This window comes from Rutilus rutilus, assembly GCF_951802725.1.
Source record: "Rutilus rutilus genome assembly, chromosome: 6".
NCBI lineage: Eukaryota > Metazoa > Chordata > Actinopteri > Cypriniformes > Leuciscidae > Rutilus > Rutilus rutilus.
The window spans coordinates 7,251,740-7,279,483 of NC_140214.1; the positions used below are offsets into that span (position 1 = coordinate 7,251,740).

The window sequence follows — 27,744 nt, forward strand, 5'->3', positions numbered from 1 at the left end:
AATTTTGGTCTCAGATTAAACTCAAACGAACTGGTAGACATTTTTCAACTACTCATAAACAGTTTGAAGCCATTAACATTGAGTAGAACAACACTGACTCTTCTTCCTGTAAAAAGCTGTTTGCAAGTACCCACATGGCTTATAGGCCTGCAGTAAAAGAAAACTAAGAGGAGGCTATTCCGGGTTAAGTTACTTTATCTACATATTTGTGCAATTCTTGCTAATTTCCTGACAAGTGAATTGTTATTAAATTGGTTAAGTCAAGATCATTAAAAGACCAATACATCATTTTCTTTTCTTTTAATTTTTTTTTTTTTTGGACATTTTGTTGGTCACCTTAATGAAAAACATATTGTAAATCACACAGTGATATTTTTTGAAAATGTAAAAATGCAGAAAGTTTTCTGTGATGGGTAGTGTTAGGGTAGATAGCCTATAATAAGTTTGTACTGTATAAAAAATTATGTAGCCTATAAAATTACACTCCGAAATCGCCCCCTATACCCTCAAATAGGGCGCTATTTGAGGGGACAGACATTTGTAGTGGTGTCCGAAACCATAACGTTATTGAGTGCACTCCTTCTATCCCACATATTGCACCGCAATAACGAGTGTACTACTAATGTATGCTTAACGGCCGGCCGAATTCGCTTACTCGTTTTCATTCACTCCTTCAAGTGAACAGTATTCGTGGACTAAGGTAGGGAATAGTGAATGAGGGTTTAGTGAGAGATTTCTGATTCAGGTCTATGGAAAATCCCCATAAAACATGGAAATCCAACGCGTGCGCACTAGGGAAGTGCTGCTGTCAGCACGCTCACTCTCATCCGGGCAATTTTCAGCATACGTGTTTGTCATGTGACCTACATTCAGCCATCTTGTGGATACGAAACGAGAGACGCCACTCGCACACAAACTCAGCGCTGTCAGTAAAAGCAGAGGTAAGACAGCGGGCCCGGCGTACACGGTTTTACTCTAAAATAAAACGTATCTATTCCTACGTTAATTCTCAGTTACATAGACCCGCCCCAACTTAGCGGACCGACGCTATTCTAGCCCGCATGGTTGTTAGGCCTGGAAGCACCGGGCTTGATTTGACCGGCCTACCGCTGATGATGCTATCAGCTATCCGTAGGCAGTTGTAGTGGAATGCGATGTGGCTGGAAACTGCAAGCATAGGCCGCACGGATTAAAACTCGTGCCAACTAACGTTAACTTACATATTTACTCCCGTCGGCCGTACGATGTGCTTCTGTGCTCCTGTCGGCATTTATTACGGCAGTATTTGACAGGTCGTACACTTCTCAGCGGTGCGTGGGACTGATTTAAAGTTGGTAGGAGTTGGAAGTCAGAAAGTTAAATGTCCAGCGATAGCCAGGCTAGGATATTTCGCTTTATTAAAACGCCTCATTAAACGGTAACATGACATCTGAAGCTGTCAGTTCAGTATTTCACATTAACGTTAACTTACATCTAAACGTTCCCAACGTTAAATGGATTAATTAGTGTTTTCTCGAACTAGCTTGTGGACTGCAGTGCTTACAGGGAGTATGAGGGCATGAACCGACATGAACGTGATCGATGAAACTTAAAAATGACATTTATCAGCTTTACTTTTGAGGTTTGTAGAAATAAAAACGTTAAGTCTTGATACAGATCAGTTACACACGATCACCTGTACACGCCTTAATGACTGGCAAGCCACTTATGGGATTGACAATATACCAAAGTGTATTTTCAGACCTATCAGCCTCCAAAAGACTAATTATGACTATTCCCACGCATATTACAGTGGTTTTCTGAAAACCTATTGTTTTATACGCTTATTACATTTCTAAACAGGCGATGCAAGTGTAATGGATTGTAACTTTGCAAAAATCTGTTGACCATCTGTTTTCAACCTAAAATAGCTTTATTGACTTTACAAATACAATACCTATGCATGTCTATTTGGGATCTGATGCAACCGCGTAATCGCATGATTTGATCAGATAAACCTATCGAAATGCCATATATATGTATGTATGTATGTATATGTGTGTGTGTATATATGTATATGTGTGGTTAGATTTTGTTGATGGCATGTGTGATCTGGATTGTATTACTTCCTTGCGTGTTGTACACGTGGTTTAAATCCCTGCATCAGCAAGTCACTACTGTTTGTTTTGCATAGACCTTATGTCATCTACCTAAAGTGGCTGCGTAGCAGTTCTGAATATATAATATTAAGCCGAAAATAAAAGGTAATTAATTATAAAATACAGATAAATGTCTCCTTTTCCCCTGAGGTTAAATGGGTCTGGTTTGACAAGTCTGCCAATATGCCACTGCAATGTGATCATCATTTCAAATCAAGTTGAAAAAAGTTAGTTGCACTACGTAGTGGGCAAGGGAAGCCATGGATTGCACAGATGTCTGAGAATGCCCTTCCTAATCGGGAGAGTTCTTAAAATAGCTCGTCACAGTAAAGGGGGGGTACGCTAAGGTGCCGAATGAATGGGGGTCACCTCTAGAATATGCTGGAGAAAATGATTTACTGTCAAACCAACCACTGTTTATATACAGTATTATTATACCTATCTGGGACTTTAAATAAAATCATGCACTTTCTTTAAAGTGTTCATTTGAAAATAAAAAGTCAAAAGCTTAATTTATTTTAGATCAAAGGTTGTCACTTTTGTGTATTCATAAGCGTTGCGTTGGCGAGTGTTTGCAGTTGCAACCGAAGGGGAAGACCCAAACAATGGAAATAGGAGATATGTATATGCAATCTTTGATCTGTTGTCCTCTTTTTTTCAATGTGTAGGTGTAGTTTTCATTTCACGAATCCACTCACACTCAACACACAAATATTGTTTTTGTTTATTGCAAATATGTCTGAAGTATGTGGATATTTTTTGTAAATCGAATGCATTTGACGGTACGCTGCAAAACCTGTAAAGTGCTAATTGACGTTTCCACTTTTTAAACATGCACCAGGTGATAAATGTATAATCCTAATGTTGACATGTGTCCTTGCTTGCACACATGTAAACCATGAATGATGGCATTTTTCAGACATGTTTTTGCTGTATTGCCTTGGGGTACGTTTACACGACAATGATTTGCAAAAAACGTAAAAGTTTTTCCTTTGCGTTTGCTGCGTACAGACATAAAATAATCCCTATTTGCACGGATCTGCGAAAACAATTAAGTATTAGGCTGCCAGGCCAGTTAACTATGTCACTTTGTAAAGGAACACTACGCGCTAGAGCTGCACAATTCTGGATAAATTGAGAATCACAAATTATTATTATTATTTTTCTTAAATTAAAGATCACGATTCTGAACAAACAACTAGGCCTAAACAAACTAGCATGTACGTACTTGAGGTTCTGACCAAATATAAATTGCTGCAGTCTATTTACAAATGTTTAATTCATTTGAATTAATAATTTTCGAAAATCTAGTTGAATTAATGATTCATAAATACTTTTGTTTCATTACTGAATGAATCGTTTTTGTCGATTCGTGAATGAATCGATTCAAAGAAAAAAATAAAATAATTTAACACACTTGTTGCCACCAAGTGGCGTAACAATGTAATCGATACATTTTTTCAAGCGCAAGTTACTTTCAAAAGGTGATTGTTTTATTGTGATTGCTACTAGGGCTGCACGATATATCGCAAATGTACATTTCACGATATGCATATCGCAAGGTCTTGTGATATCTGAAAGATTTTAATAGGCTACTTCAAAAAGTTGCGCAAATGTTTTAGTTTGAAGCATATAGCAGAGATACACTGGGCATGCAAATATATTACGTGCGACTTGCTTGATGATAAAAAGTGTTAAGCGCAATAAGCTGCAGAAAACAACTCGTTGCTGTTCTGTCTGACACACCCGAAATGCGCGCACAGAAAGCCATCTCCCAGACAGCGTGCAATCCCGAATTCAGTTTAAATACACACACAGTTGTCAAAATGCCAGTCTTGAGTATTCATGTAAAAACACAGTTATTTCTTAAAGGGATACTTCAGGATTTAGCATTAAGCTTTGTATCAGTAGAAAACCAGTAGTGTTTTCGAATTACCGTGCTTTGCTTTCCTCCCTCATATCCCCCTGAGACGAGAGATTTATGTATTTTTTTGTCTGGAAAAAATCCTCCGATGACGCAAAAATCATCATTTGGCCAGAGGCTAAACACTACAGCCAGTAGTTGGGGCTGAGGGTGGGATCTCACTCACAGAATGTACACATAGTGTCAGCCCTCTTTCTTTGGAAGCTAAGCTAGCAGGCTCTTGTTCTGTGGAGAAAGCTGAGTAGTAGGGGTTACCATCCTCTTTTTCCCGGACATGTCCGGCCGTCGAGATCGTCCAAAATGTCCGGGATTCAGCTTTTGCTTTCTGCGGTCACCATTCATTGTTTACGTGCACACCTTTTGTTTCAATCTAACTGAATTCATTCCGATTGGTGAATCTGAATGTAAAGTTTACATGAATGCTAAACAAGTGATCGGTTGATGTGCTTTTTAACATTGCTAAGAAAACTCCCGCTCATCCGTCGTTCTTCAGTAATCACGCCACCGGCCTCGCGCCGTTCTCCCGCGGCCCTCAGCCTCGTCCTGCTCGCCACAGTAAACATAATGAATGGCGACTGTAGCACGCGAAAGCCGAATCCCGGACATTTTGGGCAAATCTCTAAATCCCGGGCAGACTCGTCACGGAGACTCACTAGTAGCCTAGTCTTGTTGTTTAACTGCGCGCTCCGCTCTTACCGGTAGGCGTGGCTTGGGAGTGGCAAGTACATTCCGGGAGTTGTTGTCTTTCATCCACATAAGCCAAAAATACATTTTCTGGCTTTTCTCAGTCTAGAAGGCTCCAGATTCAAAAATAATTTCACATTTCTACTACATACATGACCCAATTTAAATACACATTCATCTTTCCAGAGGTGAAGTATCCCTTTAAGTGAACCTAAACAGTTGGGAAAGAAATTGGATGCGTGTCAGTAGGATCCATGCATTAGGTCTTAAAGGGACAGCAGCCTGGTAAACCTGCAGCTGTCTGTCAAACAAAAGAAAATCTCTCACTGCTCTTGACTGAGTAACTTTTGTAGCTTTAATATAAATCAATATATATTTAATTAATGTGAAGACAATGCAGTGTTTTATTTTTATATTTGATTATTCAGTTTGTAGGTTTTTCTTTAAATTGTTTTGTTATTGTTTACATTGATGTTAAAATGACAGATTTGTGACGCTACTTTATGTAGGCTAATGCTGAAACACTGTTCACTTTCAAAAGTTGTAATGCTTTCTTTTCACAGAAAGAGTGGTATGAAACGGCTTCACAAACAGTCTTTTCAACCACAGAGTATCATTATTTCTGTTACAAATATACACGTTTTCACAGAAGTACTGAGATAAAAGTTTGGATACAAACACTGATGTCTATGGTAGTGATATTGAAGAAAAATGCAATATTCGATATGCAATACGATAATGCTTTAGGTGTATAAAATTTATTTAAACCTAAAACATGACAACTGCTCCCTCTGGGTCAGTGGCAGTGCCGACGTGATTTTGTCAAAGGTTTAATAGACACAGGTGACTATTGTCATTTAGGAATAAGATTGTGTGGGTGTTTGAATCAAAATTTCAATCTTTTAAAGCTTAATCATGCAATTCTACTACAATCCTACAGACCGAACAAGTAACACGCATGCGCATGACGTCACCGTTTGCACAAATCTGCTTTTTTGTAGTTTACATGCCGTTGTCAAGTAGCCTAAATGAAGTTGAACATGAAAAGTTTTCCGGTTTTAGTTGAAAGCGATGTAGTGTAACATAAACAACGTTTATTTTCTGAATGTTCAGTATTTTTCATTTAAGTCAATTCATATTTGTGTGCTGAGCTATTAATCGAATCACTTTAATTTTCTTCAGACTTTCAAGGAAAATGGCAGAAACCCAGACGCTTAACTTCGGACCAGAATGGTGAGTGTTGTTGCTGAAGCATCAATGTCTGAAGCAGCATTGTGAATAGTTTTTTAATGAAACACGGTAAATGTTCAGGCTGATTATGTATGTACAGCCTTAGTCAGGATTGCTTCCAAGTTTAGTGATTATACCAAATGAAACTTAAGCTTTATGTCCATTTCACAGATGGACGTCATCTGTGGTGTGCTGTCAATTACACAGAAAATTAATTTTCTCTCAGAAAACATGCATACAGGGTATTGCCACTGATTTATTTTAATTTGATTGATTCAAAAGTTAAGCATTTTGTACGTTCCGGGGCTTCACACACTAAAAGTGAAAGATCTGGAAAAAGTATTATTTAAGATTGAAAATATCAGAATTATTTGACATATTAGACTTTTATTGGTAACACTATAATAAGGTTTCTTTAGTTAACTGCATTATTAAAATTAACTAAAATGAGCAATACTGAAAATGTTAATTTCAACATGTACTTATACATTATTACAATCAAAAGTTGCATTTGTTAACATTAATGTACTGTAAGCCAACATGAACAAACTATGAACTATATTTTTGCTAACTAACATTAACAAAGATTAATAAACGCTTTAAAACAGATATTGCTCATTATTCATGCTAGCTAATGCATTGACTAATGTTTAAGTCCCCCTGTAGTCAATCAATTTATCCCTTAAAACTCCAAAATTACATATTTAGGTGTTTCTTTCTTTGAAAAAATCACTTCATGGCTTAAAATAGCTTTAATGTAACTCTACACACTTGACTCATTTACTATATCCGGTTCTATGAATATTCAAATTTGACCCGCCTCGCTCACTCACACCAGCTCAGAGATCCACACGTTGACGCGATTGGTTATTAGGTAGTTTGTGACGTCAGAAACACCAGCGGTTTCAAACCACATTTTTGAGACTGTCTTTGGTTCACTGCGGTTTTAAGGAGAAAATACTAATCACCACATAGACACTTCTATTACACTAATTTTCACCACAGGGGGACTTTAAATGAATCCTTATTGTGAAGTGTTGCTGACTTAACAAATCAGAATATTATATAAATCTAGTATGTTTTTGTTGCATTTTATTTAGCTATTTCACTTATCTGAACATAATGCTTTAACACACCTTGATTTAAGAGTTTATGTGAATGCTTTAACAAAAATGTGTGATGTAAATGTATATAAATATAATTAAAACAAATACAAATTTATTATACTTTTTTATTTTTATTAAAATACTTTAACAAAAAGACAAGCTTCATATTTCTGCTTTTAAACTCTCTTACTGCTCAGTTACCATATTGTTTTTCACTCATTTTTACAGAATTCAGGAGATATATATAGATAAAAAAAAAAAAGTTATGTTCTTGGTGTGAGGAGTATACAGTATTTGTTTTAGTGTCTACTGACATATCAAATGATATGATGACGTAGCATGTTTTGTCTCTGCTGTGTCCCAGGCTCCGCGCCCTGTCAGGTGGGGTGGGTAGCAGCAGTGTGGCCTCCCCTCCACTCTCACCCGCATTGCCAAAGTATAAACTTGCAGACTATCGCTATGGGAGAGAAGAGATGCTAGCACTTTATGTAAAAGATAACATGGTAAGGACGTCCGTCTTTTGCTGACTTAGATTTTTTTTGTCATGCTCTGAAGACTCATTTATCTTCCTGATTTTTATTCATGTTTAAAATGTTACTAACCCTTTTATTTTCTCTTTTAGATTCCGGTAGATCTTCATGATAAGGAATTTCTACCTATTTTACAAGAGGAGCCCCTGCCACCATTGGCATTAGTCCCATTTACAGAGGAGGAGCAGGTAAGAATCGACCTATTTATTTACTGCGGTCCTAAGAATTTGCACATGAATTAGAAATGACAAAGAGGTGCTTCCTGCAGCAGCTCTCTATTCTCTGTGAAAGTGCTGTGCCTACGTATTCAAGTAGTGGCATTTGGTTTTTTTTGCATATGATGTCATTTTGGCACACGCTGTGGTCAAAACAGATAGCCTACTCACAATCTTGCTGTCACGCAACCCATTGCCAGGCTTGCATCTGTGAATGGAGTGCCCTTTACAATGCTTTGCATGCGTGTCTGTCTCCACAGAGAAATTTCTCCATGTCTGTAAACAGTGCAGCTGTACTCCGTCTGACAGGAAGGGGAGGGGGGACGGTGGCGGGGGCACCTAGAGGCCGAAGTTCTTCACGGGGGCGAGGTGAGCTACGTTGCAACCACAGACTTTCCTTTTTTTCCATCTAAAAGAAGTGCAGTTACTTAATACGTGTTTAGCAGCGGAAATGTTTTCATTCTGTTAAACTAGAGCAGAGTGCAAACTTTTGTCACCCTGTGTAACCTTTTCCTTCCTAAATAGTTTTCACTGTACACTGAATTTCTTTTGCACAGTTATGGTGAGAAAAGGTTAGACTTGTGCATAGGCTCATGAGCCCTTTTTTGATTGATTGACAGGGAGGGGCAGAGGAGAAGGAGGATTTTACCAAAGAAGTTTTGATGATGTGGAGGGAGGTTTTGGCCGTGGAGGGAGAGAGATGCATCGCTCCCAGAGTTGGGAGGAGAGGTACTCAAAATGAATTGCACCTGCAGCACCAACTGTCTACAACATATCTACAACATTTGTTTGTAACTCAGAGTATGCAGACTAAGTGCTGAAATTAAAAGTTTTATGGCCCAGATATGTTATCTAACATAAACCGCGAGAAAGGACAAATTAAGTATGTTAGGTGTCTTTGTTTTTGCACATTTGGTTCAGGTTACCCTGATTAAATTTTTTTTTCTTTTTTTTTCATCCTGCCCAGGGGAGACAAAAGGTTCGAAAAGCCAGGGCGAAAAGATCCAGGTTAGTATGCTAGGTTTTTAAGACATAAATGAGAGTGGGGTCAGATGTGCCCCCCATAATCTAGAACAGCGGTTCCCAAACTTTTCCATTCCAGGACCCACCTAGACAACTATAATCTATATCAAGACCCACCAAAATATTTGAGATTAGAAAACAATTGACATTTACTGTAAACCTAATCTTAGGACAGAATTGAGTATTTTATAGTACAAATGTAAAATTTCATCACTTTATATTTAAGTTTTAATTTCTTAATTTACTCTGGTTAAAGAGTGAATGAAATATGTACATGAAAACATGCTCACTCCGGTCCAGTTATGAACTGTAAGTGATTTGCTGAAATGCAAATATAGCTGCAGCCAATTTGTGCGACCCACAGTTTGAAAACTGCACAATTTTTGTCATGTCACCATATATTTAGAAATGGTCTTATACAGCTGATTGAGATTGCATATGAGAAAAGTGATTTAACACTTTGTACATGCAACATTTCTGTGCATTTTTTCCAAAGTTAGGGGTAGTTGTTGGAAAAAGTGGCATAGATGACCCCACTCTCTCCTACAAAGTGTGACCTGATGTAATGCATCACATTATATTCCATTACTGAACCAACTTAATCTCTCTGTCCATAGATGGAGCACCAGCCCATTTTCCACTCAATCACAGTAAGTCCTCTTTGCTAACAGACCTATAAAATGTACACTACCATTATCATTAGGTTTGTAAGTAAAAAAATAAAAATGAAATAAAAATACTTTTGAGCATGGATGTGTTAATTTGATCAAAAGTGAGTTCAAGAGTTTTTGATTTCAAATAAGTGCTGTTCTTTGAACTTTTTAACTTTGTTCATCAAAGAATCCTGAAAAAAAAATTTTCTCGATTTACACAAAAATATTAAGCAGCACAACTGTTTTTTAACATTGATGATAAATGTTTCTTGAGCAGCAAATCAGCATATTATAATGATTTCTGAAGGATCATGTGACTCTGAAGACTGGAGTAATGATGCTGAAAATTCATCTTTGATCACAGGAATAAATTACAGTTTAACATATTAAAATAGAAAAAAGTTATTTGAAATTGTATTGTCTTACAATATTACTTTTTGATGTATATTTTGTCAAACAAATGCAGCTTCACACCATTAAAAAAAAGCTTACTTGTCCCAAACTTTTAAATGGTAGTGTGTAATAGATGCATTGCAAATGTTTCAATTGCTCAACATGTACTATTTGGATCTTTTTTTTTTTTTTCATTGACTTTTTTTTTTTTTTTTTTTTTTAAGTACGGGCGAACTATGAGGATGCTAGTGCAGGGAACACACGAAAACACGAATTCGTTCGCTCAGGAAGTGACAACTGGCGCTCGATTCGAGATGAGCAGAATGGAGAGGATGACGATAGTGGCTGGAGGCTTGCAGGTTCTCGTCGGGAGAACGAACGATGGTGTCCTCCGAGTCCAGGTGTGTTGCATGCCCTTTTTTTCCCATCAAGAACTTATTTTAAAAATGTTCGGATACAAACTGATTCCTCATTTGCAGATGGCCCACGATCAGCAGGGTGGCGGGAACACCCGGATCAACGTCGGCGTTTTCCTTTTGACTCAAGGGATGAGGAGCGTGCTGGTTACCGTAGACCTCGGTCAGGCAGCGGGAGCGTAGAGGAGGAGAGGGACAGTTTGCCAGAATGGTGTCTGGAAGATGCAGAGGAGGAGACGGGGACGTTTGACTCCTCAGGGGCCTTCCTCTCACTTAAGGTGAGGGCGTGGGAAGTGAGTTCTTGAATTTTTATCTTTTATTCTATTTTATTTAGTTAATAAGAATGTCTGTCTAGATAAATGTATTTTCGATCAGTAAGTTTTCCTCATTGCTCAATTAGAAAGCTCCTAAGGAGCCTATCCTGGAAGAGGCGGAGCTGGACTTCCGGCCACTGGAGGAGAATGAAGAATACACAGAAAAGGATGACAGTGAATCAGAACAAACCAAAGATACTGATACAGAAACTAGATGTGAGAGTAATCGAAATGAAGGTAAGGCGACATTAAGAAATCCCATCGGATACTCCATTTCAAGTTAATGGACTAAATCAAGTTAATCAGTTTAGTTACAGGCAGGCAAGTCTCTCACAAAGGCTGCATTTATTTGTTCAAAAGTACAGTAAAACTGATATTGTGAAATATTATTACAATTCAAATAACTATTTTCTATTTTAACATATTTGAAAATCAGATTGCAAAAACTGAATTTTCAGCATAATTTCTCCAGTCTTCATTGTCACATGATCTTTCAGAAATCCTTCTAATATGCTAATTTTCTGCTGCTTAATATTTTTTGAAAAGTTTAAAAGAACAGCATTTATTTTATATTTAAAAATGACAGGCCCCAAAATTTTAAACTGTATTTTAATGTTACCGTTTTTAATTCTTCAATCTTGTACGTTGTCAGTTCACGTCTGAACAGCTCTTTAACAATTGTAAATCATTGTCATCATTTTTAATAAAGCTTTATTTTTGGTTTACTGAAGGCAGTAAATCGGAAGAGCCATCGCCGGTTGCTGTACCATTTCCAGCAGTGGTAACGCCTCCCAAGGCTGCGACTCCGGCACCCCTTCCGTCTGTTAACCCGGAACAGGCTGAAGAAAGTGAGAGACCATTGGAGAGAACGACAGTACCTGAACTCAGTAAAGCACCACTACACACAACCCTACCAAACAGCATTTTGGAGGCTATTTCCGTACCACATGTAACAAACACACTCCCAGGTAATAATCAAATGAATAAAACATATGCAAATACTTCCTTAAATATATTTTGGAAAATAAAACCTGTAGCCTTCATTTATGGGATGCTGAATTACCCTGTCTCTGCTTCCAGATCTTCCGCTCTCTACTCCTCCTGTGCTCCCCGTTCAGTCAGTGCCCACGCAAACCCAGCAGGTCAAGCCTCTGGAGATGCCAGTGGCGGTGGCTCCTGTTCTCCCCCACTCCAAAGGCATTGTGGGTCCTTTCAGCCGGCCCTCTGCACTCCCCTCTGACATGGATGAGGATGAGGGACTCAAGCACTTTGAGCAGGTGTGAATGGCTGTATGCACAGCAGTGCTTGCATCTAAATATAGAGTTGGTGCCTAACACTTGCTGTCTACACCGGATGCGACAAAGCAACCGTTGCAAATTCATTTGTTCTCTGTGTCAGAAGTAGCGTGAGCACTTGAAGTATGTTGGAAATTGACCGGGGCATCAGTTTACTGTCGGGAATTTGTTGTAGATTGCGTCACTGATTATAATGGGTTGTATTTGCTTTTGTCACATTTCGTTGTGATGCGTGCGTCTGGTTTTGACATGGTGTAAATTATTGGTATAAAATACTGCTGAAGGTATCAGAGCTACTCTAAGGTCTATCAGCCACATTACAATGCTGCCATGAAGATCGGAAATTTGAACAGTAGACTTTGTCTTATCTGAAACAGGAAGCTGAGAAAATGGTGGCATACCTGCAGGACGGCGGTTTGGACGATGAGCGTTTGGCCACCAAGATTGGTCCCAAACCCACAGCTCTTCCCATTACCCATGAGGCTGCATTCAAATGGTTTTACAAAGATCCGCAGGGAGAGATCCAAGGTAGGCAAATCAGTATCCAATCTAACTTTCACACTCACATTCAAATTTTTAAGATTCTTTTTTTTTTTTTTTTTTTACATTTATACATTTTTTTATGAAGTATCTTATGTTCACCAAGTTATTATGAAATGTAAGAATTATATATAAAAAAAAATATATATATATATTCTTAAGCTGCAAAAGCTAAATTTTCAGCAGCCAATACTCCAGTCTTGAGTGCCACATAGTGCTTTTATCACGCTAAAGTGTCAATAACTTTTAGTATTGTGCTGCATGGATATATTACATATTACTGATTTCTCCAGAGCTGCTGTATAGATAAATTAACTAAATAACTAATGATTTTTACAACGGAAATGAATCAACACCGAACTTACTTGAGCTGGACAATGACACTATTTTCTTCTAGATCTACTGTACATCCAAAATAAACTTTGTTGCATTATTTTCGTGTTATAACTGTAAAGCTGCTTTGAAACAATCCGTTTTGTATAAAGTGTTATAAAAAATAAATGTGACTTGACTTGACAAATATTGTCATTCCGCCCATCCCTAATATCATGTACATCATTCTAGTTTTAAACATTTTTATTTTCAACTAATCGATTACGTCAACTACAAAATTACTCAATGCCTTACGACTGAATCTGTCCATGTATGTTAAAACCTGTACCTTAAGAACTAACAACTTGTTCCCCTTCCCTGTGATGAAGCCTCTCTACTTCAGAGAATTTAAAATGCTACCGTGTTGCTCTAAATAGCCACATTCAGTGACCCCAGTCTGTCTGTCTTCTCACAGGACCATTTAATAACCAGGAGATGTCTGAGTGGTTTCAGGCGGGCTATTTCACCATGACCTTGCAGGTGAAGCGAGGATGTGACGAGATGTTCCAGCCCCTGGGAGAGATGATGAAGTTGTGGGGGCGAGTGCCCTTTACACCCGGCCCCACACTACCTCCCGTACTGGTAATAAGAGACTTGCTTATCTGTGAGAAATGCCAGACCCAAGACGACTTCCCCTTGTTGTTCAGCATACAAAAAGTTTTGATATGTGTGTGTTTGTCTGTATATAGGGAGATGCAGATCAAGAGAGGATAAAGAGACAACAGGAGATGAATGCTCTAAATATGTATCAGATACAGCAGCTGCAATATCAGTACTTACTCAGGTATGACGGTGTAATTTTTTGCAGCACAAGCCGAATTGCTAGAGAGAACATCAAAAACTAATTACTACTTAATTACTATTAACTTAATTTCACTCTTCTGTTGTCCGTTGTTTGGAAAAAAACGGGTAGTTCTGCCCTAACCTCGCACCATTTGTTAAACCAATGTTATTTTCAGCCCAGTTTTATTTTAAAATGTAATTAATTCCTAAGCTGAATTCTCAGCATCATTACTCCAGTCTTCAGTGTCACATGATTCTTCAGAAATCATTCTAATATGCTGATTTGCTGCTTGAGAAACATTTCTTCTTATCAATATAGAAAACAATTGGAATAGAAAATTCAAAGAACAGAATTTAGATCAAATCAAAATCTGTTATAACATTATAAATGTCTTTACTGACTAGGGCTGGGTATCGTTCAAAAAATTTCGAAACCGATACCTTGATTTCGATACCGATACCTTGATTTCGATACCGGTTCGTGAACGATACTTTTTTCGATACCAATTTTATGAAATCCATTTTAACAAGATTACATATTACCTCAGAAAGACTTTGGTTTTATTTTTTCAGTTTGACTCATGCTCCTTAGCCCAGTGCACAAAGGAACAATATTTTTTTTTTTATAAAGAGCTCATGCTCACCAAAGCTGAATTTGTTTGATCAAAAATACAGTAAAACTTGTAAAATTGTGAAATAGTATTACAATTTAAAATCTTATTTGAATATATTTCAAAATGTAATTTATTCCTGTGATGTCAAAGCTGAATTTTCAAAATCATTACTTCAGTGTCACATGATCCTTCAGAAATATGAAAACAATGTGCTGCTTAATATTTTGGAAACTGATACATTTTTTTCATGATTCTTTGATGAATAAAAATTTCCAAAGAACAGCATTTATTTGAAACAGAAATCTTTTGTAACATGACACATCATGTTTTAAGGTCATTTTTGATCACTTTAATGCATCCTTACTGAAAAAAAATTCTGACTAACCAACACATTTTTGAACGGCAGTGTACATTCAGTAGGTTATTATTGAAATATAAACACTGTCAGAGTGATCAAAAAGGGATCTCTTCATTTACCAGTCAAAGACGGAGCAACTTTCTGCTCTTATGTTTACTCCGTGCACTGTCAAGGTCTTCATCATATCTGGCGTGGTACCTGTCTTTGCAGCAATTATTTTACCGCAAATACTGGCATCGAGTCTGGAGAAATGTAGCCACACTTTTGATCGACTTATCCACATCTTTAGGGTATTGTGTTTGTGTATGTGCTCGCGTCTCATATGAGTATGTGCGCGGAGAGTTTGTGTGTGTGCTCGCGCCTCATTGAGTATGTGCGCGAGTTTGTGTGTGTGTGTGCTCGCGTCTCATATGACTGTGCATGGAGAGTTTGTGTGTGTGCGCGTGTCTCATGTGAGTATGTGCGTGGACAGTTTGTGTGCACGCGCGCGTCTCATATGAGTATGTGCGCGGGGAGTTCCGCGCGTCTAGTGTGTGTGTGTGTGTGTGTGTGTGTGTGTAGAGTTTGCATGTATTTGCGTGAGCGACTTTAGTTGTGTTGTTGTGCATTTCATATGTATTTGTTTGAGCACTGACGTTGACGAGTTAACCCCTTAGGTATCGAAACCTGGAACTGAAGAACAAGTCATTTTTCGATACTCGATAGTATCGAGGCAATTCGGTCGGTACCTAAAAAGTATCGAACTCGGTACCCAGCCCTATTACTGACACTTTAGATAAATTGAATGTATCCTTGCTGAATAAAATACATTTTTCAAAAAAAAGTCTAACATGCAAGCACATGACTTTTTTGTAATGCCATTAAATGAAGACTCTCTCTTGTCCTCTAGGCAACAGTATGCTCTGGCTCAACAGAAAGTTTTAAACTCTGCTCCTCCTCTACAACAGCAGCAGCTCAATCTCCTTCTCCATCAGGCGCTCAAGATCAGGTGAGATTAATTTACTTCTGTTTTCAGCAAACTTCTCAGAATTACACGCTTCAACAGGGCAAACAGAGGGCATATTAATGTAAAGCGTGGGTGGTGTGATACACTGCATTGGTATTGTGGTTGAGCATCTGTGACGCGATCTCACGGTTCGATTTGTGTGTCCCTGCAGAACGCCAGAGCCTCAACAGAGCCTCTTACCTCCCGTCACACGTTCCATGTCCGTTCCAGACTCGGGATCTGTTTGGGAAATGCAGAACTCTTCCACTCAGGCATCCTGTTCTCCAAACATGCAGCCCACCACTCCCAGCAGTACGTCAACGCCGAGATTTGCTCTGCTAAGCAATTAGATCAGAACAAGGACATGTTTAGAACTGGATCTTTTTCCTAGTGTAGAATATGTTGAGGCAAATTTTTTGAAAATCTTGATCCATTTCCCCCCCACATACTTGAACAGAGTCAGTTTATGCCTTTGTTTGTCTCTCTTCAAACTTTTAGATGTTAGTTATCAGGGTTCCCGCGGGGTCTTAAAAAGTCTTAAATTCTGAACTTTAAATTTAAGGCCTTAAAACATCTTAAAAACAGCCAGATTTTCATCCGCGGTCTTAAATTTCATGTAGTCTTAAAAATCCAGAAACGCTGGCCGCAGAAAGTTATTACAAAGTAGCAAAAAAGTATCGAAGTCGCTCGCCAAGAGGCAGCTCACATATCGCGTCTTTTTCGCGCTCAAGTTCATTCAAATGTAGGCGCGCGGTAAGCGCGCTTATAATTGAAGCGACGCGCTCGTTTTTTCCAGGCGCAGTGACATGAAAAAAGACATGAAGGATGCGGGTGCACCCAAACACTGGGTGTTTTTCTCTTCTCCGTAAATAAATCTTGTAACAGAGCTTTAGCAAGTGTTTTTCGGCGGTAGAAATCCATTAGCCACTAAAACTTTTTTGTCATTGTGGAGAGCGCAGTGCATGGTTGCCCCTATTTTTTACAGTCTATGATGGTTGCATAGCAACGACAGACGCCACGGGAAAATCGGACCGAATTTTACTATTAATAATAAAAGATAAGCTAAACTGTATTGTAAATGTCAGTAAATAATTTTTTATAAAAAGAATGAGTCAAAAAAGATCAATTAAAGTCTGAAATATGTGAGGTTTATCTTTTTATAAAAACCTTTTTTGTCAACTTTATTTGAACTTGTACATGTTAGTATATAACATGTTGCAAGACACTTTTAAAATCTGGCTATCATTTTTAATCGTATTATTTTAATGTTTATGTTAGTGTGTATTGATGCTAATTTTATTTGTTATTTGCTGTTTTTCGACATAAAACTTGGTGAATTGATTTCATTGTGTAGTATTAGTACTTTTTGAACAGGATTCTGTGATAACAGTGGTAATTTTTGGCACTATAATAATTAAATTAAATGTTCATGCCATTTCATCTCTAGTTATGATCAACTATGATCAACTAAAATCAACTAATTATGTGTTTTTTACAGTAGGCCTATAATATGCAAAGTACAATTTTCGATAAAAAAATGATATCTGATTCTGTTCTTTTCTCTGACACGCGTTGTTGGGTCTGGAAGGTTACTAATGTGATTGCTTTATCTGTAAATTAAGTTAATGCTTTTTCAATTACTGAATTCATTGAAATAAAATGAATTCTTTGATTTGAATATTTTTTTGGCAATGCGTCGTGTAGGTCTTAAATTTCAATCTTTATGGTCTTAAAATGTCTTAAAAAGATCTTAAATTTGACTAACTGAAACCTGCAGGAACCCTGGTTATTCACCTCACCTTGTTTGTTGTCTTGAACTCCTCAAGTCATTAGATCAGTTGAGTCAGAGTGCCACAGTAGCTTTAAATGGAAAAAAAAGTGCTGCTGCCTTCCTGCAGCTCTTGTATTGTTTCTGGTGTGCTTGTTTTCTACTCTCACTTACAGTAACACACCACTCACTTAGTTTTTGATATGACTCATGCTCATCTCGTGGTATAACTCGGTTGCTAGTGATTTGACTCAGCTGAATGAGATGCCACTTAAGCAGAACTGAAATATGTGGCATTTGACAGTTGTTTTTGCTTTGAAGTGGAACAGTGGCTTCCCTATTATTTTGTCTTTACATTCACAATGTTCATGCCCTTTACTACCACAGTAGCATTAAACTCCATTCATTCATATTTGATATATCATTTATTTTTATTATATGATGTCTATAAATTTAGAGTATCAAAATTGGTTAAACAGATAAGACTCATAATTAAGTTTGTATATATGCTGATCTCTAACAGTCAAATTGAGAAATCATGATATGCTTATTCTAAGTCTGTTTGTGTTTTTTAGCATGGGAAGGGAGTAGCGTATGGGATCTGCCACTAGACTCCATGCCTCAAGCGTCTTCCCTTGAACAGATTCAGCTGGAGAAAGCCAAAGCTTTGAAGGTGAGTAAGATGCGAGTAGATATTTTGTGACCTAAAATTACTGATACTGTAGGACTGATAGAAGGGTCTCATTTTGTAAATTTAATATATTTATATATTTATTTATATATTTATTTATTTATTTGTTTGTTTGGTCTTTTCTGCTCTAAAGCTTGAGATGGAGAGACGGGAGGCAGAGCTTCGGGCCAAAAGGGAAGAGGAGGAGAGGAAGCGAATGGAAGAGGCGCTGCGTGCTAGACAAGAGGAGGAGCGGAAACGTTTGGAGGAAGAAGAGCTGGCACGGCGCAAACAGGTCAGGAGAGAAGGGAAATTATGCAATGATTAGTGCTGAGATTCAAATACAAAGCTCTGCATTTAAAACAAATATGAAACGAAGGCGTTGAATGAGAGCATTTTTGCTTTTAGTACGAGTTTCTCGTACATGTTCACATGACACTGTTGATTGTTGTTGAAGCCTAAACACTGTTTTTTATGTGCTTTCGTTAAAAAAGTAAATAGCACATTGACATTCACACAACTAAACTTGTGAGTGTTTTTTGGTTTATATATTAGAGTTGGGAATCTTTTGGAATGTCACAATCCGATTCTAAATTGATTCTCAATAGATTTGATTCTAAACTTTGAGTTTTATTTTATTTAATGAAAAAAGTAATGGAATAATTTGTTTAATTTAAAGGAGTTGTTCAACCAAAAATGAAGGAAACGTGCAGAGGGTGTGTCCCCAATTGACTGATATTAAATACAACTTATAAATGTAATTAAACTTTAAAGTTTTGTTGAATTATTATTTTTCAATCTCATGTTATTGTTTTACTTCATCTATCAATTTAAAAACTATTTTATTCATAATAAATTACATTTCCAGCCTTTTCATTTTGTAGGACATTGGTAATCCTAGTTATACTGTTTATATTTGTTCCTCTCGTACAGATTTGCCATGTCTGCTTATTCGTTTTTAAGGGGCTTGTTTTGCTCTTTGTTTGGACTGTTGAACAGATTGTAAACTAATGAAGACAGAGAATGGGAGCGCTGTGTTCTCAGGCGCTGGGGTTCTCAGCACCATCAAAATAAGTCTCGCTTCCGACACATCGGCCAAACGTAACTTGTTGGCTGATGCCTATATTTTATATCGGCCTTAGCATTATATAAATCGACCACCAGTCAGGAGTTATTTAATAAAGTGGTTATCAGCTGGTTCCGTTAAGTGGCCGATCGTTTGGAGTTATTAAAAAAAAAAATAATAATAATAATAATATATATATATAAAATACGCACTCTGTTTTCTGTAGGAGGAGGCTCTCCAGAGGCAGCGGGAGCAGGAGGCGGCACAACGACGGCAGAAAGAGGAGGAGGAAAGGTTAGCTCAGGAGGAGGCACTCCGACGGCTGGAGGAAAGGAGGAGGGAAGAGGAAGAGAGGAGACAAAGGGAAGAATTCCTCCGCAAACAGGTAAGACTTGCGTATGAATATTTATTATAAAATGGATCCAAAATCGAATTGGTTTAGCCATGTTCAAAGCTTTTGTAAAATAGCAGTTGTTGAGTCATTAGCAATATCTAAGTTAGGTGAAAAGGATCGTTTAGGCCAATAGTTTTTAAAATTGATATATTGAATGAACAGATGAAATGTACAACATTTACAAAAAAGTCAATGTTTGACTTCATCTATGCCTTAGGGCTGGGAGAAAAAATCGCTTCACCTAGCTATTGCAATTTTTTTTTATTCCAGAATAGATATTAATTCAAATTCAATTGCTTTATTTTTGTCCTTGCTTATATATGAGGTTGACAGAAGTTAGCCACAGAGGATGAAATGTGTTATCTATGAGTGTTGAGTGACGTAATATCCCTTTCAAGTGGACGCGTAGAAGAGACGTGAGACTGAAAGCACTGTAAATCCCTCACGCTACTCGTGTGCTGAGAGAGATAAGACATTAGAGCTGCACGAATCATCTTTAAAAGACTGTGATCTTGATTCAAACACCCACACTTATCTTTCAATTTGTCTGTCTATTTAACTTTGACAAAATCATATCGCAACATTCAAATCTGTGTTGTCGCTGACCCAGATAGTTTCAACCTCATAGTATAATTTTTTTTTCTGTGATGCAATAGTTAAAATTATCATAGAAGTACTTGGATATGTTTAAAGTTCAAATATGAACACTGATGTCTACGATAGCGATCAAAATCAGCTTTTGATAGAAACTTGGTCCTTAAAATAACGCATTTATCTATTAAATTTTCGCTAATTGTTTATTTAATCATTTAGTCAAGAGAATGTAGTACTGTATGCTGTTCCTTTGTAAAATATTATACATCTTATACATCATGTATAACAGTCTGTATAAGTGTATGATTTAGCTTTTCCCGATGGTCTAGTGTTAAAAAAATTGCAATATCAAATCACAATACTTGTAGAATCGCAATTCTTAAAAGAATCGCAATACATATCGTATCGGCACTCAAGTATCGTGATGGTATCGAATCAGGAGATAGGTGTGTCGTCCCATCCCTACTATGTTTTAGGATTAAGGATGTGCCCAAAGCCTAATTCCAAATTTGGAAAGGCATGGAAAAATAAATAACGCATTCTACGGAGCCCCTAAAGGGACATGGTTAGGCTTGCTGCGAAAGTCGGTTACATTACAGTACAGATTTCACTTATCACGGGAAGAGAGTAAGGAGAGATGACTGACAGGGCGATGTTGGAGGATTTGGTGCGCAACAGATCCTGAGTGTCATTGACAAATATCATCTTGTAAAATGTGTGGTCAGTACCGCCGCTCCTTATACACAGTACGCGTGATTGCGAATCGTAAAGTGCAAGTTTTGCAAAGCGAGCGCCTTCAAAAATGATTTCAATACTCCGCATATTGATAGCAGTGCGCTGATGCCGGCAAATTATATATAACTATCCAACTATATAATTGCGAGAGAATGCAAAAGCATTGAAATATATTTTTTCCTCCGATCTCATGTTTTTTTCCATCTCTTAAGGGGCTCTTCCGTAGAATGCATCATTTTCTGAACATAGTATTTGGCTTCGAGCACATCTTTAAAGTGGATTTTTGCAAGCAAATCAATGACTTCGGTTTTGATGATATTTTAGAAAAGCTCTTTGTCTAAACTAAGATCAACCATTAACCTTGGTACAATCATTAATGCATGGCTGTCTGCCACAAATGTCTTGGTTCTTCTGAGTTTGGATAGATTGGCAGTATTAGCTGAGATGACATTTAGTGTGGTTTAGTGCTGTTATTGATCTTTTTGTTAATTATTTTTGTTCCAGCAGGAAGAGGAGCGGAGGAAACAGGAAGAACTGGAAGCTCAGAAGCGGCGTGAGGAAGAGAAGAGGCTAGAAGAGGAGGCGGCGGCATTGGCAAGGCAACAGCTGGAGGAGCAGAAGAGGAGAGAGCAGGAGGCGCTGAGACAGCAGGAGCTACAGAGACAGAGGCAGCAGCAGCAGGAGGCTCTCCGTCGACTGCAGCAGCAGCAGCAACAACAGCAGCTCGCACAGATGAAGGTGAGAAATCCTGTGAAGCAGATATTTATCAGTCTTTGTACTAGTCTCACTTCCTGAGATTTCATTTTTATATAGTTTGGTAGATAATCCATTATTCAGGGAAGTGATTCTTCTGTATTTATTTGGATTTTTTGGGCCTATGTGAATTGAGAACATAGCATTTCCCCCCCTCAGGTTTAAGCAAATACATTTGAAATGCATGCGTTTCATGCATGTATGCCACTCATCAACCACCTTCCCAAATTTGTTTATAAATCTGTCTTCCTGTGGTGTTCTGCTAAAGTAATTGAAGATAGCCATAAATATTATTATTGTAAGTTTACGTTTTTTTAAATACAAATATAATAATAAATGTATTTACAGCTCAATAGTTATTGCAATATTTATACATTTGTTTTGTTTAATTTTTATACTTTAAATAACATGATTTTGAGTATTTATAAGCAAAATTGTAAATATATAATTATTATTACAAATATAATAGTGATTAAAAAAATTATTACATTTTTAGAGTGCAATAGGATTATTGCAATTGCAATATAATAGATTTTTTTAATCATTGAAATTGATCAATGTGAGGAATTAACTGAATTATACAATTATACAATATAACAATCTATTAAATTATAAAAAATATTATAAACATAATTAGAGAAGTAGTATTATATTATATTATAGTTACGAATGAGGAAAAACAGGTTTTCCTTTTTTGAGCTCTGATCACATGCCTGATTATTTTACAAAATGGAATTTATGACGGTAACTTGGTTGGTACATTACCTGAAAACACAGTTTTTTTAACAGTTATTGTATTTATTTTTTATTTTTTCATGTCTATGTTCCCAGCTCCCTTCATCTTCCAAGTGGGGCCAGCAGTCGACCACAGCAAACACTCTCTCACAGTCTCAGAATGCCCTGTCGCTTGCTGAGATCCAGAAACTGGAGGAGGAAAGAGAACAACAAGCACGAGAGGAGGTATGCCAACTCAAGCTTTCTCATGTGACCAAGCTTTCAACAGATTCCCATGTGACCAAGCAAGAGGCAAAAACCATTACATAGAGATCATCTTTTTTCTCATTGATCTGTTTTGTTTTTTTTCCTGCAGCAAAGACGACAACAACAGGAGCTCCAGAGGGTCCAGCAGCAGCAGCAACCTCAGGCGAAGCTCTCGGGTTGGGGCAGCGTGGCCAAGCAGCCAGAGGCCACCAAGTCCCTGTTGGAGATCCAGAGAGAGGAAGCGCAGCAGATGAAACAGCGCAAGGAACAGCAGCAGCAGCAACAGCAGCAACAACAGCAGCAGCAACAGGAACAACAACAACAACAACAACAACAACAGCAACAGCAGCAGCTGCTGCAACACTCAACCGTCACCCAGCAGAACCGAGTGGTTAGTTACACACATCCTGATGCAGATACCCACCTTGTTTTTGACGTAAGAGTGGGTACGTCTGTTTGTAACTTGAATGTAGGCTTCAGGTTTCACCCACTTCCTTTTATTTTAGCTGTACAACAGAAGTTCTGTTATGCTGCTTGATGTTCCAGACTGCTAATTGTTAATTTTTTATTTTGTAAACGCACTAGTTTTACCATTTACTGCACTTTTATTTTTCCAGTTATTTACCTATGACGTTTGATCATTCAGTTTGATTTAAATTTAAGGTCACAAGTCTCCATTTTAAATGGTATAACTAAATGCGTAATTATCATTTTTTTATGTCTTAAATTTGGGGATGTAAAAACAGGAATTGCCTAGAAGCCTAACATGATGATTAAACTTCAAAAGGCTATGATTTGCAAATTTCAAAGTAAAAATGTTTCAGGCAGGAGTTGACAACCATTGTTTTTATGTTTTAATATGTTGTAAAGAGTGCGTATTTTATCTTCCTCAGCTGACAGTAGGAAACCATAGACATATAGTTCAGAATAAGAGTCCCGGCTTGTTTTATAATTCAAAAAGTACTGCATTATGCATAATGGAAATTTATATATTTTTTATCTAATTTTATTTTTACTATCTGAAATTTAATTTAATGTAAACTCTTGTGGCTTCTCTCTTGGCTGCCCTGTCACAGGAAGGAAAGACTAAGAACATTAAATTCAGTATATACATTTTTACTAGTATTAGCACAATAATCCTTTTATTTTATATCAATCAAGCTCTAATTCATATGTATTGATACATACACCAGTTTTTATACATAGGCATATATTGACTAAAACAGGTTACACATTCAAGTACAGAACAGGGAAATTGCAAGTTTAAAATCCTGTTTAATTAAGTAAAAGAATCTGAGATGCATGATTTATTTTGAGATTTTAAGAGTTTGTTCTCTGTGGACATAGTGTTGCTTTTTTGTGCAGATCTTAAAGACTTGCGTTTGATTCTACATTAGTCTAAAATAGATTGCATGGCCTCTCTTTCTCCTTCTAGGCCCTCAATACATCAGTGTGGGGTTCTGTCAATAATGTCGGCTCGAACTGGTTGATGGACAGCAGCAGTGTCTGGGGTGATGCTCAGAACTCTAACATTGGCTTCTGGGACGAAGCAGTAAAGGAGGCTGCCCCGCCTCAGGCCACACGTAAGAGCCACAATCAGAAAAACAAGGGCAACGCTAACCTCAGGTAAACCACCACCACATTAAAATATGCAATTAAACCTCAGACTTTAGTATGCTAACCAGGTCCAGTGTGCAAAACTGCTTTTTGTGTAATTTCCTTATTGTATTTTGTAAAATAATCTGTTTTGTAACAGTAATAGCAGCAGTGCTAAAGCAAGTAAAAAGGTGGAGGAGGAAGAGAAGCTACTGAAACTGTTCCAGGGAGCCAATAAGAACCAGGACAGCTTTATGCAGTGGTGTGAACAGACTCTACACACTCTCAACACAGCCAATAACCTCGATGGTGAGTCACTGACACATAACCGTCTATCACCCTCAACTATCTTGAATATCAGCGTTTAATGCGCACATGATGCACAGATAATTCTTCACACAAACCACTTCCCTGTCGTTTCATCGCTTTTTCTTGGCATTGTATGCACGGAATCCAGCTTCTGACGTTAGAAGGGTCATGTCTTTATTATGTCCTTGTTCAAAGTCTTCATTTTGTTTTTGGGGTCTGCTAGAATAGGTTTTCAAGCTTGAATGTCCAAAAAAAACATTACTTTTCACATATTTTGCATTGTATGCTCTGTTTAGTAACCTTCCGAAAAGTGCAATGTACTCTGATCGGTCGAATGGATCAGTGTGTTGTCATTGGTCGTAACGCACAACTCAACCACACCTCGCCCCTTTTTTGCGTATGCCCTTGGCAGGAGTTATTTAACTGAGGGATATTGTGACGTGTTCTTTTTCATGCTCAAACTGCAACATTTCACACTAAAGAAAGTTGAAAATGTAAAAAAAGCATTGTAATGTGAGACCCACCAGTGTGTGTTCAGAAAGTAAATTGCAAACAAAAAAAATGTATCATACATAACCTCTTAAAAACATGTGATTTAAAGACAATTTAGCTTTCTGAAAGTCATCAGTCTTCCACTCTTGCCACAGTTCCCACCTTTGCGTCGTTCCTGAAGGAAGTGGACTCGCCGTACGAGGTGCACGACTACGTGCGAGCCTACCTGGGTGACACTCCACAGGCCAAGGACTTCGCCAAGCAGTTCCTGGAGCGGCGTGCCAAACAGAATGCCAATCAGCAAAAACCTCAGCAGGTCCAGCAGCAAAAACAGCAGGTTCGTTGCACAAGCGTGTGTGTGTGTCATTTTTACAGCAAATTTTGATTTGCTATTTAGTTTTAGCCATAGTTTAGTCATCTGATTGTTTTAATTTTAGTCTACTTTTAGTTGCATAAGATTTGAGTCTAAGTCTACAGTAGGTTTAGTTGACTAAAATCTAATGGGTTTAGTTCAATTGTAATGCATTATTTCTCTAAAATAGTTAGATAGTTCTCAAAGTTCATTATATGCTCCCTGGAGAAAGAAAACATATTAACCTGTTAATATGAATGATATTAAGGTTTGAACATGCAATACAGACACAGATTTAACTGCTGTGACATATAACATGTCTTTATTTTTCTTAAAATAAAAAAAATAAAACACTTGAAGAAAGGAACATATTATTCATTTTAATTACAACATTCTTCATTCTTTCAAGCAGACATATTTTGTATAAATTAAATATAGATTAATTAGTTATTCAGTCAGGAGCATTGAGTGAATTTCTCTTTGTAGTTTGATTAACATTAATGACGGACAGCAGCAGGTCGCTTAAAGGCCGAATGCACAGATCCAATACACTGATACACATCCGAAATTCTCCCAGCTGTTTATCTGTACTTAAGACATAACCAACTGTGTTTACGTGAATACTCGCCAAAACACATTTTGACATAAATTTGTCCGTTCAAGCGAGAAACGACGCAAAAGAGCTCAATTTAGTACTCGTGAACTGTCTGAATGATCTAAATTATGATGACATTATTCCTCAACGAAATGAACACTAGTGTGCATGTGTCAGTTTGCTGCTAAACTCCCTGTGTTTGGGTCTCAGGACTCTGTGTGGGGAATGAGCCAAGTGTCACAGTCAGTCCTGCAACAACAACAACAACAGCAGCAACAGCAACAGCAGCAGCTGCAGCAGCGCTTTGAGACCGTCACTTCCGGCAAGAAGAAGAAGAAACAGAAGATGGTACGGGCTGACCCCAGCCTTCTAGGTGAGTGTCGGTGAAGTCATTCATAAACAAACTGTGCTGTCAATTTGAAACTTGATTTAATCTGCTGGGAAATTACTCCTAACTTCCTGTGAACTGAAGTTCTTGTGAACCAAAGAACAGAATTTGATTGAGCCGCAGAAGAACTCGTTTAATGCACAGCTAACCCTGGATTATCCCGCTTATACCATGGCCTCCATTGACCAGTTAAAGCTGTTGTTGATGTTTGCGTCGCAATATTTAACCCAAAGTTAAAATGCTGATGGTTATTTTCGTCAGTTACGGCTCATTAGACCCTAGCATTCTGCCCACTTTACATCAGACACAAAGATAAAGTAGTGTGTAAATTTACATTCATTTAAATGAGAAATTGTAGTATTTATTTGAATTGCTTTAACATAAAATCTGACTGGAATTACCTGTATATCAAATGGTTTTAATGCACATCTTCCAGCCAATCTGAATCGAGCATTCAGACTGACCAAAAATTATATATATATAATTTTTAAAATATGTATGTGTGTGTGAGAATAGAAGTTAAAAACCAGTATATTTAATGCCTTTCATAAGAAGAAGTCAAAGCATAGTAAATTGTCCAGATGCATTACAATGATAATTTAGAGGAAGAATTATCATAAAATGAATCCTCTCTAATTTTAGTTATTAATTGTAAAATGAAAATAAATTCTAAATATTTTCTTTATGCAAAATATTATTTTTGTAATTAATATAATGTCTCTGCAGGTTTTTCTGTTAATGCCTCATCTGAGAGACTCAACATGGGTGAGATTGAGACCGTGGAAGACTTTTGAGGCTTGCTGATCAACAGGCTCCCCCTACCGACCGTTTCCCTTCTGAACAGCTGCCCTTATTTTCCCCCCTCAAACTCTCTTTTCTGTTTTTTTTCCCCTTCTTTTTGTATCGTCAGTTCTCTGATTTGGAGTAGATTCGGGGCAGCAAGTTTTTCTTCCTCCCTAATCCGGAGGAAACCACAGTTGCAATAACAGCGCTGCCCCACAGCCACGAAAAAAAACCAACCCAAAACACAAAGCCCTGAGTAAAGGAAGAGAGAGAGGCTTGCTTCTGCAGGAAAGGAATCAATGATTTCAGTGTCCTTCCACTGAGATGGAGCGTCTGCTCGCAATCATGCTCGTCTCCCGACTGATGTTTCTTTAAAGCGTGAATAGAAGGATTGCAGAGGAAAAAAAATATGTATTATCCCCATTACAATTTCCTTTTTAATTTATTTGTTCCTTCCCTCATTCTTTTAGTTTTTTTCCATTTTCTTCCCTTTTCTCCTCTTCCGCTTTGCCCGCCCCCATGTTGATGGACGTCGAAAACAATGTAGGACTCGAGGAAATGTCATCAACAGTGTCCTGTTTTAAGGACATGTTTGAAAGTTCCAGACACTTATCCATTTCTTTGTAAAATATTAGGCTGTTTAAAGAATAAACTTTCAATTCTGCATCTGTATTATAATATATGGAAATGATGAA

At 37.6% G+C, this 27,744-nt stretch overlaps 1 protein-coding gene across 7 annotated transcripts; it reads left to right on the top strand.

Annotated features, from left to right (window-relative positions):
* Positions 1 to 793: 793 nt before the first annotated feature.
* On the top strand, positions 794 to 27,744 carry gigyf2 (GRB10 interacting GYF protein 2). Of its 7 annotated transcripts, none has more exons than XM_084412358.1 (29): positions 794 to 941; positions 5,929 to 5,979; positions 7,447 to 7,585; positions 7,705 to 7,800; positions 8,088 to 8,196; positions 8,448 to 8,556; positions 8,795 to 8,835; positions 9,468 to 9,500; positions 10,121 to 10,297; positions 10,376 to 10,590; positions 10,713 to 10,863; positions 11,358 to 11,594; positions 11,707 to 11,903; positions 12,299 to 12,449; positions 13,249 to 13,415; positions 13,523 to 13,617; positions 15,478 to 15,576; positions 15,746 to 15,885; positions 17,917 to 18,014; positions 18,166 to 18,306; positions 19,304 to 19,462; positions 21,305 to 21,538; positions 22,385 to 22,513; positions 22,644 to 22,925; positions 23,970 to 24,160; positions 24,291 to 24,439; positions 25,087 to 25,268; positions 26,089 to 26,251; positions 26,993 to 27,744. In XM_084412358.1, the coding sequence occupies exons 2-29, from the start codon at positions 5,942 to 5,944 to the stop codon at positions 27,058 to 27,060; spliced, it is 3,990 nt and encodes a 1,329-aa protein (XP_084268484.1). In that variant the 5' UTR covers positions 794 to 941; positions 5,929 to 5,941; the 3' UTR covers positions 27,061 to 27,744. The 7 variants fall into 7 exon arrangements, with proteins under 7 accessions (XP_084268484.1, XP_084268480.1, XP_084268482.1 ...); XM_084412354.1 differs by having other exon boundaries at positions 815 to 941; positions 10,376 to 10,605; XM_084412356.1 differs by having other exon boundaries at positions 815 to 941; positions 10,376 to 10,605; positions 21,308 to 21,538.